The sequence below is a fragment of the Vigna unguiculata genome, chromosome 5, assembly GCF_037176805.1.
Source record: "Vigna unguiculata cultivar grain cowpea cultivar isolate G323 ecotype 2 chromosome 5, ASM3717680v1, whole genome shotgun sequence".
Classification (NCBI taxonomy): domain Eukaryota; kingdom Viridiplantae; phylum Streptophyta; class Magnoliopsida; order Fabales; family Fabaceae; genus Vigna; species Vigna unguiculata.
The window spans coordinates 49,572,447-49,587,246 of record NC_140796.1 but is presented as its reverse complement, the minus strand read 5'-3'; the positions used below and the strand labels follow the sequence as shown (position 1 = coordinate 49,587,246).

At 33.4% G+C, this 14,800-nt stretch overlaps 1 protein-coding gene and 1 pseudogene across 2 annotated transcripts; one reads left to right on the top strand and one right to left on the bottom strand.

Moving 5' to 3' along the window:
* The first annotated feature begins 4,668 nt into the window (after positions 1 to 4,668).
* On the top strand, positions 4,669 to 5,953 carry LOC114184738 (protein DETOXIFICATION 49 pseudogene; annotated as a pseudogene).
* Positions 5,954 to 8,632: 2,679 nt separating this feature from the next.
* On the bottom strand, positions 8,633 to 14,491 carry LHW (transcription factor-like protein). Of its 2 annotated transcripts, XR_003604400.2 has the most exons (11): positions 13,585 to 14,491; positions 12,482 to 12,691; positions 12,285 to 12,366; positions 12,119 to 12,160; positions 11,975 to 12,034; positions 10,081 to 11,835; positions 9,875 to 9,976; positions 9,652 to 9,792; positions 9,445 to 9,570; positions 9,084 to 9,353; positions 8,633 to 8,810 (listed from the first exon to the last, which is right to left on the bottom strand). XR_003604400.2 is itself a non-coding variant. In XM_028070694.2 (10 exons), the coding sequence occupies exons 1-10, from the start codon at positions 13,677 to 13,679 to the stop codon at positions 9,180 to 9,182; spliced, it is 2,787 nt and encodes a 928-aa protein (XP_027926495.1). In that variant the 5' UTR covers positions 13,680 to 14,491; the 3' UTR covers positions 8,677 to 9,179. The 2 variants fall into 2 exon arrangements, 1 of the variants encoding a protein (XP_027926495.1); XM_028070694.2 differs by having other exon boundaries at positions 8,677 to 9,353.
* Between the last annotated feature and the right edge of the window lie 309 nt (positions 14,492 to 14,800).

Sequence of the window (14,800 nt, the reverse complement as noted above, 5' to 3'; positions counted from 1 at the left end):
ATGCCACTGTAATGGCCGGTAGTATCTCCACTAAATCACCACCTTCCCACGGGTTTGCTCTCAGAAGAGATTTAAGAGATTCAGTAGCACTTTCGGCATTCGTCACATGGAGATTTGGCATTGCTGACTTAACCATCAGATTAAGCATAAATGATGATTCCCTAAGGGCCTTCCCAGATTCAACCATCATGTTTTTGCATTGCTCTTCAATCCTGCTTCGAATTTCATATGGGGTCTGCATGCCAAAACGCAAAAAACAGTGTTATCAAATGTTAAAAGTCTCGCGTCACCGTCGAGAAAAAAAGATAATTTCATAATATATAAATGAAATACGAAATGAGGTATATTGTAGTGTTGAATTAAACTTAAAATTAGTTTAAACAAATGATCTTAAACTTAAACGATTATAGTCTCAACTAACTAATATGAAAGAGATGTGAAATATTGTACGTACTAGATGAGAGACACTGAGAGCTTGAATTCTGCAAGCACACGACCGAATCTTGTCTCCAATCTTCAAGTATTGCTTCCATGGATGGCGGAACCTGAAGCTGCCATGACAAGGTTCCCATCTTGCCCAAAAAGCCTATGCATACCAAAACAAATTAAATATAGCAGATTAGCGTGATGAGTATATGTATTGTTGGGGTGACCTTAATTTTCTGGATAAAAATGTGTGAAATCATGAATCGTTATTGGTGTTCACCATTGTTTCTTCACTAGTCTTTGAAGAGAGTATACTTAGAAATGGGTCATCATCCTCAGCTTCTGCTGTATCCTCTAAATTGTTGAAGTATTTACCACTAAATCCTGCCAATTGTATTGTCACTTTTTCGTTAGTTTCTAAATTTCAGTAACAAGCACTCTCATAATTAGTGAAAAATTATGAAATGAAGTATGAGGAGTGTCCACATATAAGTCAACAACTCATAATTCTACTAGGCATCGTTCACGATGACCAAAATCGAAATACTAAATTACTAATTAAAAGAAAAAACAGAGAGAAAAGAAAAAAGTAAAAAACAGAGGAGGCTCAGAACAAAAGGGATCAATATCTGCAGGTTCAATATGGCACCAATCATAGGAATGGCACGAGAGCATAAATGATAGCGAAAATTAAAGCAGATTAATTACCTTCTCAAAGGTCTGCGAGCTTTACGACATTGGAAGAAATTTGATTTTGAAGTTCCTGGCCGATCCAAACGGGGTGTATACAAATATTTACCATAAGAGCAATAAAACTCCCAAATATGATCATTAATAACCTCACTCCTGCAACAATTAACAGTTTATTCTCGCTACTCTTATAAAGAGATTCTGAACAGAAGGTCAATATAAATGCAATGAACCCCATTATCATATCTCTCATTCAGTCGCGGGGAAAATTTGAGAAATGACAGCAATCCTCCTGTGAAATTAAACACTTTAGTTTCGTCTCATTCTTCGTATTAGTAGATTAATTAATTAATTAATTAACAGTATAATTACCTACGAAAGATTCAAAGACCCAGGTTACGAGCTTTCCCACATCTACAGAAAAACTTGCTATTTTACTGACTGCAACCGCAAGACCACCAGCAAACGCCGTTGCCAACACCCTGTTCAAAACTTTTCCGAGTGTTGCACCTAAAAAATGTTACAATATAACATTTGTTAACCAAAGTTTACATATATGAAAGGAAAATCTTAATTAAAATATGGCTCTTTACTCACCCACATAAAAGTCCTGGACAAGAACGACAGTGAGAACGGCCCACACTGAGTGGTCATGAAAAACAGTGGAACGAACTTAATGGAGTGAATCAACCTTCTGGGGTCATCTTTTCCAAGTTTTACCACCATCTTTGTGAAGTTAACTAACATGGTTATTGGTTTTTCCTTGAATGTTCGCCATGTACGAGTGCTTCCTCCGGTCTCCACCATCTTTCCTGCAACAACCAATACGCATTGCATGGCACACTTGGCACACTTGGCACACTTTTTTCTTAAGGCTGTGTTTGGATCGGGGGTTGTCGTGAGAGAGAGAGTCGAGAGTGAGTCGTTAAATACAAGAAAAAGAATAAAAATAAACAATTACCAATTTGTCCTTAGAATTAAATGTGATATAAATTTAAATATAAATATTTAAAATTATGTTAAATAAAAATATAATTATTATTTAAAATTACAAAAAAATATTATTATTATAATAATTATTATTATTTATATGTTTTATTATTATTATTATTTTATTATATTACTATATTATATGTATAAAAAAAAATAAAAACGGATCACTATTTTTATTATTTTAAATATTTATTTTATTATTATTATTATTTTATTGTTGTTTATATAAAATAAGTAAGAGGACATTTTAGTAAAATACATATATCCCTTAAGTCTATATGTACGTCAGTGGCAACAACACATGTATATATATGTACGTGATGGCGATGGCGGTAACAAAGCTTGTGATGGCGGTAATTGGGTTAGGATATCTGACATCATCACCAAATAAAATACATAAGTTAATTACTTTGACCAGAGCTATACACAATCTAAGCCACAATCAACAAACACAGAACGTTCTTGACTAGAAATCAGCAAACACAAGCACGTCCTTGAAAGGCAGCAGTAGGAAATTTCTTTTACTATTTTATTTATTTTTCATTTAAAAATTTTGTTTTATTTTTAAATTTATTTGTTTTAAAAATGAAAATATATTTCTAATTTTTTTATTTTATTTTTTATCGCATGCTTATAGAAATTATTTTAATTATTTTATGGTTTTATTCATTTGTTTTCTTTTTCATTGTTTTATTTTTTAAATTGATTTGTCCTAAAAATAAATATATATTTTTTATTTTTTTTCTTTTCCAATTTTATCGTTTTGTAATTTTTAATTACTTGATTATATAACAAATAATATTTTTAAAGAGTTATTTCAATATTTTATTCATCTTATTTTCCTTTAAAATGATTTACCGTAAAAAATAAAGCCTATTTTGACTCTATCATTTGGTATCAAACAAAGAATCATTGTTATTTTAATTTTTAAATAACACTTTCTCAAATTTAAAAATAAATAAATAATTATTTCTTTTAACGTATGTCCTTAGACATATTTTAATCATCATTAAAAACTTTTTTTCTGATGTATTTTTAATATGTTTATTATTAAAAAATAACTTATATTTAAACCATTGATTTTTTTTTCTATACTATTTTTTCATTATTAATTTTATTCTTTTATATTTTTCTAATTATTTAGTCATTTAGTAAATTACTAAATAATAAATTGTATTTAAAGTATTGATTCTTTTTTATTCTATTTTTTTATTTTTTATTTTATCCTTTCATGATTTCTCGTCAACTGATCATTGAATAAAATTAAATTAATTTTTTTTTTATTTTTTTAAATAATATTATTTAAAAATTAATATTTGTTATTAATACATATTGTTTTGATTGACATATAAAGTATGTTTTTCTCTCTAACGGATTCTTAAATAACACTTAGTTTCTCAAATTTAAAATCTTCATATCATATATAATATTATTTAATGAAAAATTAACATGAATGATATATGTATAAAATTTCATATAAAATTTTAAATAGTTATATTTGTAACGTAATAAATTAAAATATTGTATTTAATAGTTTATTTCAAAGGTTCAAAATATATATTTGTAATAAAAAAATAATAATTCTTAATATTATATTCTTTTATATTTTTTGAATTATTTTTTACTATTCTCAACTTCAAAATATAGAGCTTAAAATTTTAATAAAACTGAAATAAAAGGTAAAAACTAACAAATTGATTGTATTAAAATATACTGTGAGACCCTTCTCATTTTATTTTGTCGTAATAAAGGGTTTGGGCCTGATTTTTCAAGAGAGCCCAGAGTCAGTCTATTTTGGGATCTCCAAAAACTTCCCTTCCAGTCCTAATGTTTCCATTTGTCTCTCTAAAAATAGTTCCCTCTCCATCCTCCAACTCTTGAACAGCAATTCTGTTAGGACACCAGTTTTTGCTTCCTTGAGTTAGTGAATCGTCCTTTTTGGAGCTACCTTAGCTCATACCTCCCTGTAAGTAGACCTCAACTTTGTTTTTCAGTTGTTTTGTTGTGGTCCTACCTAGGGTTCGTTCTTGTAACCCTTAATTCAAGTCAACCACCTCATTCACTCGTTGCTTTTGATGTCGATCGCTGTTACTTCTATTATAATCAATTAATTGGGATTCTTTTTATAACTTTCTTACCTAATAATGCTCCATGCAATGTCCAAATGTACACCACCCATACGGATTACATGATTATTGGATAATGTTTTATAAAAATTAATGTGCTTGCCAATCCAAAGTCAAGAGCACCGTAACTATTGTTAATGATTGGTCGTTATTCACTCCACAGAGAAACAACTCTAGTAAGAAAATTTAAGGGGAGAAAAATATTAGCTAAAACTAGAAACACGGTCCATGAAAGTTGAAATCCGTGGAAGGAATGAATTGTTGGTAAAGTGAAGAATCACAAATCAAAATTGTACTGAGAGAGAAATGTGCACTCAATTGATTTAAATGAATATTATTATATTATATTCCATTTTCCATATACATCCAAAAATCTTCAAGTGACCCACTCCCTTTAAATACCTCTCCACACACACTAAATCCCCAACCAAGATTTTCTGATTTACACACAAACGCCAACTGAACCATACCATATGTCTGAGTTATCATCATCATCTACCTCCACTTTGGGTGAGTGCAATGAGGGCCATCCACACATGCACACGACCAAAATTCAGGACCCAGACATGTTATCCCTTTTGATCCCCAAAACCCCAACAACATTCGAAAAAAACCAAAAGCCCCAAGAAAGCACCCATTTTTCACTGGCCTTAAACGAGGCCAAAAGCATAGCAAACACAGCATTACCCATGGTGCTCACAGGTCTATTACTCTACTCTCGCTCCGTCATCTCTATGTTGTTCCTCGGTCGTGCCGGTGAGCTCGCCTTAGCCGGTGGTTCTCTCGCCATTGGATTCGCCAACATCACAGGTTACTCTATTCTCTCTGGCCTCGCCATGGGGATGGAACCCATCTGCGGCCAGGCTTTTGGGGCCAAACGTTTCAAACTTCTGGGCTTCGCCATGCAGAGAACCATTGTTCTTCTTCTTTTAACTTCAATTTTCATATCATTCTTGTGGCTCAACATGAAGAAGATATTGCTCCTCTGTGGCCAACAAGAAGACATCGCCACCCAAGCTCAATCCTTCATACTCTACTCTCTCCCTGATCTTGTTGCACAATCATTGCTACACCCTCTTCGAATCTACTTGCGAAGTCAATCCATAACCCTCCCTCTCACATACACCGCCTCTCTCTCTATTCTCCTTCACGTCCCCATCAACTACCTCCTCGTCTCTGTGTTCAAACTTGGAATCAAAGGCATCGCTTTAGGCGCTGTTTGGACCAATTTCAACCTTGTCTTTTCGCTGATTCTCTACATCTGGGTATCCCAGATATACAAAAAAACATGGACCCCTATTTCCTTGAAGGCTATCTTCTGCGGTTGGAAGGCGCTTCTGAATCTGGCAATCCCGAGTTGCATTTCCGTTTGCCTGGAATGGTGGTGGTACGAAATCATGATTTTACTGTGCGGGTTGTTATATATATATATATATATATATATATATATATATATATATATATATATATATATATATATATATATATATATATAAAGATTATTGTTAAAAAAAATCAATTGTTAATGAATTTCTCCACATTTCAAATATTAAAGTCGATAGTATGAGTGACAAAGTAGATTGTGTTCGACACGTCAGTTTGCCAAACACAAGGTGGGTCAGGTTAAAAATTTTAACCCGTCAGGCCATTTTGACTTGATCCATGTAACCCGCTAAACTGGCAGACCAAAGACAAGTCAGTTACCCCTATTCTACTAGTTTGTTTTTATTTGATTTGATTTTTATTTTTTAAAATTAAGATAATTAAAAAGATTAAATTTTTTATATTATATTTTTGTAAAATGTAAATTTGCAATACTACTATAATTTAAATCATTAACATTTATAAATTAAGTTTCAACTATTAGTTATAATAAAATAATTTAATATATATATATATATATATATATATATAAATGTAATAACTATTTTAATTTATTCTATTAAAAATATTAATTGATCAATTAAAAGTTTTGAAAATATTTATATGATTAAATATGCTTTAAATATTCTTTTATAAGTATATATACAAACAAATTTTAGAAATAACAATGTAAAAGTATTTATAAAAATAAAAAAGAAAAAAAAGTGACGGGCCAAGATAGAACGAGTTGCAATTTCTGGCTCATTTTTTAGTGGTGGCCAATTCGGTCAAATCTATTTTTAGTAGACTAAGGACAGACCGGACTAAAACGGACTAGACTGACCCATTTTATCATCCTTAGTTTATTTTGATTTTCGCCTCAAACTAAGAAAGTATGTCGTGATCTTGCAAGATCCAATAGTGATCAAGGTCAAGAAAATTGTGATGAAAATAAATTGGTGAGACAAATATGTAATATTGTGGTAGAAGAAACTCATTAATAAAATTTCATTCAGATTTGAAGGGAGACTTTTAAAATTGAAAATATAAGATAAAGATTAAATTACTCTTTTGGTCCTTCTATTTGTTAAGTAATGTCACTTTAGTACTCAAGATTTTTTCTGTCTTAGTTTGGTCTTAATTTTCTTAAAAATGATTCAATTTAGTCCTTATCGTTAGTTTGACTAGATGGTGTTAAATTCAACGTCGCATGTCAATTTCTGGTTTATTTGAATTTTTATTTTTTTATTTTATTTTTTACATGTGTCACTCCACAGTTGGATCACGTGTCAAAATGATTCAATTTGGTCATAGTTTCAATTCAGTCCCAATTTTTGTAAAAATGAAGCAATATTGTTCCTCCTTAAATTGACACTCAATTTACTTTTTTATAAATCTTATGGTGATATTCTTCCTAAAATTAACGTTTTTATTAAATATTTCTAGAAATATTTTAAATTAACTTTAAATTCTATACAAAACATTAAACTTTGGTTTTGTTTTGAACTTGAAATTTAGTTCCTAAACTTATGTGTGACAAGTTATTTGATTTTTAATCTTCATTAAGTTTGTATAATGTGATACACTTGATACTTGTATATATGATGACAAAATTGTTAATTGTTGAAATTAAATTTGAGGTTTAACTTTGTTTAATAATAAAACTAAAAAAAAATTTGTTTAAAAATATTTCTATAAATATTTGATAAAAATGTCAATTTTAGTAAGAATATCATCCTAAGATTTATATAAAAATTGAATTGAATGTCAATTTAATGAGGGACAATATTACTTCATTTTTATAAAAATTGAGACTAAATTGAAACTAAAAACAAATATAGCGACTAAATTGAATCATGTTGACACGTGACACAAATGTAGAGTGACACGTGTAAAAAATAAAAAAAAATCAATAAAATTCAAAAAAATCAGAAATTGACACGTGACATTAACTTTACCATCGTTTGATCAAAATTAACGACAATGACCAAATTGAATCATTTTTACAAAAACAAGAACCAAATTGAGACAACGAAAAATTGAAAGACCAATTTGACATTACTATACAAATACAATAACCAAAAAAGTAATTTAACCGAAGATAAAATTTTAAATTTATCCCTATATCAAATTCAATTTTTATATAAATTTTACAATAGTAATTTTATTATAATTAATATTTTTAACAAAATTAAATTAAATTTATTTAAATATATATTTTGCATTAAATTTTATTTAAATTTTGTTTTAAATATTTATATATCTATAATTTATAGATAAATGTTAGAGTTGTTTTAAAAATAAAAAATTTATAAATTCAAATATAAAATTTAAAAAAAAAATTAAAATAAATATATTTATTTAAAATTTTACTATTCAATTTACAAAATTTTTTTTCAACTCCTTAAAAAAAGAACAATTTTCTAATGTACCTTATCATTGGACAAACAAAATAACACGATCAGAAATGCAAACGCACAATATAATTAAAAAACCAAATCTTTTTTCATTGAAAAATCCTAAAAGTCAAGAATACCGACAAACAACGATAAAACAATGTCCTCTTCTTTAATTAAAAAAATGGCAAGAAGATGGACAAAAATAAAAAAGTTTCTACAAATTTCTTAAAGTTCTTAAAAATTTCTTTCTCACACAAACTGTTGCAACACACGCACATGCCCATACCTTCTTCTACTCGAACTTTTTCTACTCCAACACTCAATCGAAAGGTCATATCACACTAAATTAAAAAAAAAAATAGAAATTAAATTTTAATTTTAAAGTATCACCGTGCGAGGAGGTTAAAAAAGAGTCCAAATGAAAGAATTAAAGTATCATTTCCCATATCTAAATATGGTACAACGTAGATCTGAATCCAAATTCAAGTTTTTATTTAAAAGATGGAAACCTCCTTTATTTGAACCAACATCAAATGAAAATGGCTTAAACAGATTTCAGCAAGCAGATATTCTTCATTCCAAATTTAATAACAATAAAAATGAACTCTATTGCCCCTTCCCATGTTTGCACAAACGTACCAACCACAAGTAAACTTATAATATATAGCATGATACAAAACTTTAAGATTCAGAAAATATAAATAGTTATAACTTTTAAACATGTTACAAAACCTTCTTCAAAAGGGTAAAGGAGAAAGCGTGTAGCAAGCCAAGGAGCACACGAGACCCTTCTTTCCATATCTATACATCTTATCTGAATCACAACAACAACTGCTTCGGTATCAACCCCACACAATTTAAAAAAAATGGATGCAAGTCATCTAAGAGTTCAGTGTTGTGTATCAGTAGACAATGCCAACACAGTAGTATGCATTATGTTTGGAGGCACAGAAACAAAACATTCTGTTACAACATAGGAATAATACATAGTATCTAGACATGTTCTCCACTACCTAGTACCTAAACACTCTTTTTCAAAATGAGTTCAGATATGAGATGTAAAACAGTTAGGGAAAGTTAAGTCCACCTGAAATCTTAGATTGGATTTGATGTCAGTCATGGCAAGCGCATTCTGTGCTTGCTCTCAACACATCCACACTAAGAAAACATGAAAAAGATGAGTTCATTGCAAGCTACTAGGCCCTCCAGTTGCTGCTATCTGCGCAGCCTGTGGAAAACTGTGATACACCATGTTATTATCCATTGCATTGGATGAAGATTCTTTTCCCTTCACCGTTTGCTCCAAAAGACGAACCAGTGACATGAATATTTCCATCCTTGTTACATCCCTGTTGGCCTGCAAATTCAGTATTGGATGATTCATTATCCTCATCATGGTCATGATCTTTGCTTTCAAAGTTCAGAAAACATCAAAAGCATAGTATTACCTCAACAGCAAAGCGTGCCCAGATTTTGTCATTGTGAGCTTCCATTACCCCTTTCAATATTGTTAAACCTAATCCTCTGATTAAGTCGGCTATTTCCAAAAAGAAACCTCTTTCCTCACAAAGCATCTGCAGAAAATAACCCAGCAAACAGATTATAGAGGTGATGATGAATATATGTTACAAAAGAACTTCAAAAAAATCCACTACCTCCACTAGCATTTGGCGAGGAGGGTTCAGATCCTCAACAACAATAGGACAAACCATGGATTGTGAGCCAACTTCATATGCCCATGTAGCTCCTCCCTCAAAGTTGTCTTTCAAAAGCAACCCACCTTCCTTATTAATAATCTGCATATTTAAGAAAAGATCCCATTTTTTCATTACTAATAATTCTTCAAATAACATTGTTTTAGCTTAGACTGTCCCTTACCTTAGACTCGCCGGTTTGTTTTAGCTTGTCGGCATGCTTTGTCACACTTTGCAAGAAAAGCATGTGCTTGATGGTCCGTTCCAAAAGTGCATCAATGCTACACTGTTAGTCACAGAAAGAGATTACAGAAGGAAAAGAAAACTCAGTTCCTGAACAAGATATTCAAACAACTAAAAAATTGGAATGAAGTATAAGTAAGGAAATACTTTTGCTCCGTTTGGCACAATTTCTCTTAGTTCTTTCACCCGATCTTGAATCATTTGGCGATCTTTGGGGCGAGGTCTGGGATTCTCTCCTGGTTTAAGCCTCTTACGATTGGGTTTGCAAGCTTCATCTGGCCGCTTTGAGTATCCAGTAGAAACACTATTCTCACGTTTAACACTCCCACTGTTCTCAACCCATGAACTAAGTTGTGAGCCATAAGTAGAACTAGTTTGAGAACAGTTTCCGGCATCTTCCTTGTTACATCTGGACCTAAGAAAGGTAGCTTCTGTGGCACCTGTTTTACCACCATTCTTAGGGAAATCAAATAAACCCCCTTGGAAATTACCAGACATAACCGGTCTACAGGAAGGAGAGGGAACAGAGGAAGTACTGTTCCTTGTCAATGTTGTCCTGCAAGACATGTCGTCAGAATCTTGTTTTACGACAGATTTGGCTTTGGAGACCACTGCATCCAAGAGGTGGTCTGTTCCCGTCCCAGAAAATATGCCACTGTCTGGTATGTTCATAGGTTCTGACTTTTTGTCCATATTTTCTGTATTTGCATCCAATTCGTCTGCAAAGAGTTTATTCCAATTTCCATTCAGCAATTTGTTTTTCAAATCTACCCCTAAAACATCAAACAGGTCATCATCTGATGGAGGTTTAGTACAATCTAGTTTGAGTTTGGGATTCATTCCCATCATAGATTGAATACTATCATCTTTACTAACGCAATCATGGGCAAGACCAGGGATTTGACCACTAATGGGCACACGTTGCTCAACATGGAAAGTGGGGAGGTTAGGGGCCTGATGCAAATCATAATCTATCTTTTGATTAGTTGAAACACACTTGTGATCAGAACCTTCTACGTGCATGGGAAAGGTGCTGCATTGATTACTCGAATTAGCCAAAGAACAACCTCTTGCTTTAGTTGAAGAATCAGAATTTTGAAGACCAATCTCAACTTCTCTGGATAAATCAGCTGTGGATGCTTTGGGAGATTTTGAACCAGGACTAGTAATCAGATTTGACCTCAAAAGAGTACTCATTCCACCATGTATTGGGATTCCTCCAAGTAAAGGGGCACTGCTAGAATTCATACTGTGGCCAAGTATGTGGCCTCCATCTGTGTTTAGATGTGGCATGTTTAAGGTGCTTGACACATTGAAACAAGGATTAACATTATCTCGATTCCCAATCGCTGATATGATTTGTTGCTCCATTAATGTTAGATGATCATCACTCAAACAAGATTGACCAAAAGACCCAGAACCAGTCAAGTTATCAAATGCAGATCTAGCAGTATGTGAAACAGAATGCTGCTGCAGGCATGAATCAACATCTGAGATTATCACTTCAGCCTCCATAGCTCTGTTCTGTTGTTGCCCAGAAAAGTTTGTTTTACTCATTGGAATAACATTTGGTTGGCAATGGTTGCTGGGTATCTGGTTCATTTTACAGGTTTCTGGTGCCAGTGCAGAACCCTGGCAGGTACTTGTCTCTACATTTAAATGGCAAGGTGTTTGAACAAAAGGCCTTGAAGTATGAAATGAATTACTTTTCTGATTGGAGCCATTAGCTACTGAGGGAGTGCAATTCGACGTAATGACAGGTGGATCAATAGACACCGGCACAATGGAAGGTCCAGCAAATCGATTTGCTGAATAGTCTTCAGATAGAAGGGCGCCAGGAACACATCCTAATTGCAAGATCAAGCTCTTCACATCATTCACAAATCCCATATTCTCATTCATCTGTGTCATCAAGTATTGGAGCATTAGTTGGGGAACATTGGAACAGCAGAAAATGATGGTACAATCACTAGAATACAAACTAGAAAATCATTATTACATCTCTCCAGTATTACAGAACAATAGAAAGAAAAGGACTTACAGGTAAGAAAGAACCAAATTGACAAACACCGTGAGGAAGTACAGGAATAACTACTACTGTCTGCAAAAACAATATGATAGTGCATCATGAAACAGAAATACAAAGTTTTACAACCAGACATGGATCATAAGTAAAATCACAAACCTGTATTCCAGCTGAAAGTTGGTGATGCACTTCAGGGTATAACTAAAAAGGGAGCACAGATACAAGAAATCAAAACAAAGTTCACAAGAATATATACTCCAAGTCTCTAAACTTCCCTACAAGAAAAATGTATTTAACCTCTAGAAGCCAATAATCAAATTCATACCTGCTGTGGATATACATCTTTTGTGAAACTGTTCAAGAGAATCCACTGATGGCTGCCTGTAAATGCAGCCCGTCCAACCATACTGAATAACACAAAAAATGGCAGTTCAGTAACATGGGATAAACAACAAAATCACTTGAAAATTTTGTGGAAACCTGAATTAGATGCACAAATACACGAAGATGCAAAGCACTTACCCTTCTCCTGCAATGATAACTGAATTGTTTACTGTCATTTTGTTAATCAAAGAATTGACTCGGTCCTCCTCTTGAATCCCGAGTTGAGATGATTGAGAACCTGAAGAAAACCAGTGTCCTCCCCCATTCTGATAAGGCAAATCTCCCATTCCAAACATGGGTGGAGGGCATGGCAAAGGTTCATAGTAGCATTCTTCCCAGATTAATAACCTGCCAAATCAAACCATACTTGAGTAACTCAACTAGCTTAAACAAAGATACTTAATCAGCAGAAATCAGCAAAATTTCATACGCTTAATAATTCAAACTCCATTTTGGGTTACGAGATCGATGGACAAGCAACAAAGATACTTTCATGTATTTACTCAATAAGCAAAAGACAAGGCTCAATCAAAGGACCAAAACAAAGGAAATAGAGATAACATATTTTAATCAAGTTTTTGCATGACAAAATTGATCAGCAGATAAACCGCTCGCTTACAGATGAAAATTAAAAATAAAACGAAAAGATTTCTATCAGTGGAAAAGTAAATAAAGCCAAACCGAATCAAAAGACAAAGACAAACTCCGAATTAGCAGATTCGTGCGAAGGATCACAAACCAATAATCCATTAGTTTAGTTAGTGCGCCTGGTAAACCAATGGCAGATAAACTTATTTTTAAATAAATATTATATATATTAAAACTAAGATTCTTGAAGACAAAACAGAAGCAATCAAGGCACAAAGTTCCAAAGTATAAAAGAGTATATTGCAGGACACGAATACGAATCAAATAAAAGGAAGCAGTGGCCCATAAATAAGACCCCAAAATGTCCATCATATCTTGGAAACAAATCTCCAGAAACAGAATCTAATATGGACATGAATTCCGTATGAGTTCCTCCTATACGAGGTCCTGATAAAGTACAAGCACCAAAAGCAAACATATAACAGCAAGTAATCAACCAAAATTGATTTGGAAATTCCAACAACCAGAATTTCCACACAAAAATGTTCACTGCATCCAGGTTATACATTCCATGAAACAAAAAATAAACACGAAATAACACACAACACAAGGAAGATGAAACAAGCAAAAACTTAAAAGATTTAGCTTTTTACTTAGAATTGTGGCAACCGATCTTCCAGAACACAGCATAAGACCATTGATTCCGACCGCAGAGAGTCCTCAAAGCTTCTTTCAACAAAAACCCCATCTCAAAGCACGCGACAATTTACTTGCTTTTTTTTCTTTTCTCCGACCTAATGGAGAAACAACAGCATGCACGAACAGAAAAACACAAAAGGGCAATTATCAAAGCCGGAAAACACGCATTTTCCGGCGAGTTTAGATTCCGGGTCCTAACTACCACGGCACGATCCTCTCCCCGCCTGTTTCGTCCTCAACCCCCCACTTCTCTTTCTCTGCGGATCCAAGTTCCCAACGACCAGTTTCCGGCATGCCATACTCCAGCAGAGGATGTTGTAGAAAGACAAGCAAAAAGAAAGGAAAGTAAACCAGGTAGAGAAAAGAAAGACTTGAAGAAAAATGTCTAAATTATGCCACGAGCTTCGAGCTTGTGAAGAACCAGCGTCTTCTCCATCAGAGAGATTGAGAGTGTGTGTGTGTGGTGTCGCTCGGAGGAAAAGAAGAGAGAGATAGATGAGTTAAGGTGAGGAAGAGTTGAAGATGAAGAGGTTAAGCATGTGGAACTGTGATATCATATCATTCTCTCTGGTGGGTTTCCATTTGCGAGGAAAAATAAATGGAAGTGGTGGAAGTGTGTGTGGTTTCAGAAAGAGGAAAAGTTTTGGGCTTTATTACGGGAAGAGCCCCTGGGCAGGAGAGAGTGAGAGGTGAGAACTGCGAAGGGAGGAGGCAGAGGTTGCTTTGCTTTTGTCGGGTTCTGAAACAGTGTCGGGAGTCAGATACAGATAGAGTCTAGAGAGAGAAGAGAAGTGTGTTTTGTGCTGTGTTGTTTTGTTTGGTGAGTCAGAGAGAAAGAGAAAGAGAAAGAAAGAAAGAGAGAGAGTGAAACTGTGGCAGTGGGGTTGGGACTTGAGGAGAGAGTAGTGGCCATAATCCATGGACTATAGTGCGGGTTGACATCATGCTCGCATCAATAACGTTGGAGTGAAATTACATTACAATACAACAACAGAGTACTACTTTGCTTTGGTTTGGTTTTTGTAGTGTTACACTGTTTGTGGAGAGCTAGAATACTCATTAGACATGATTGACGACTGAGGTGGGAAAATCATTATGTGAAAAAAAAAAAACAAACTTCTCTCGAGTAGCCCTAACCCCAGAAACAAATGTTGGGTTAATCTAAAACCT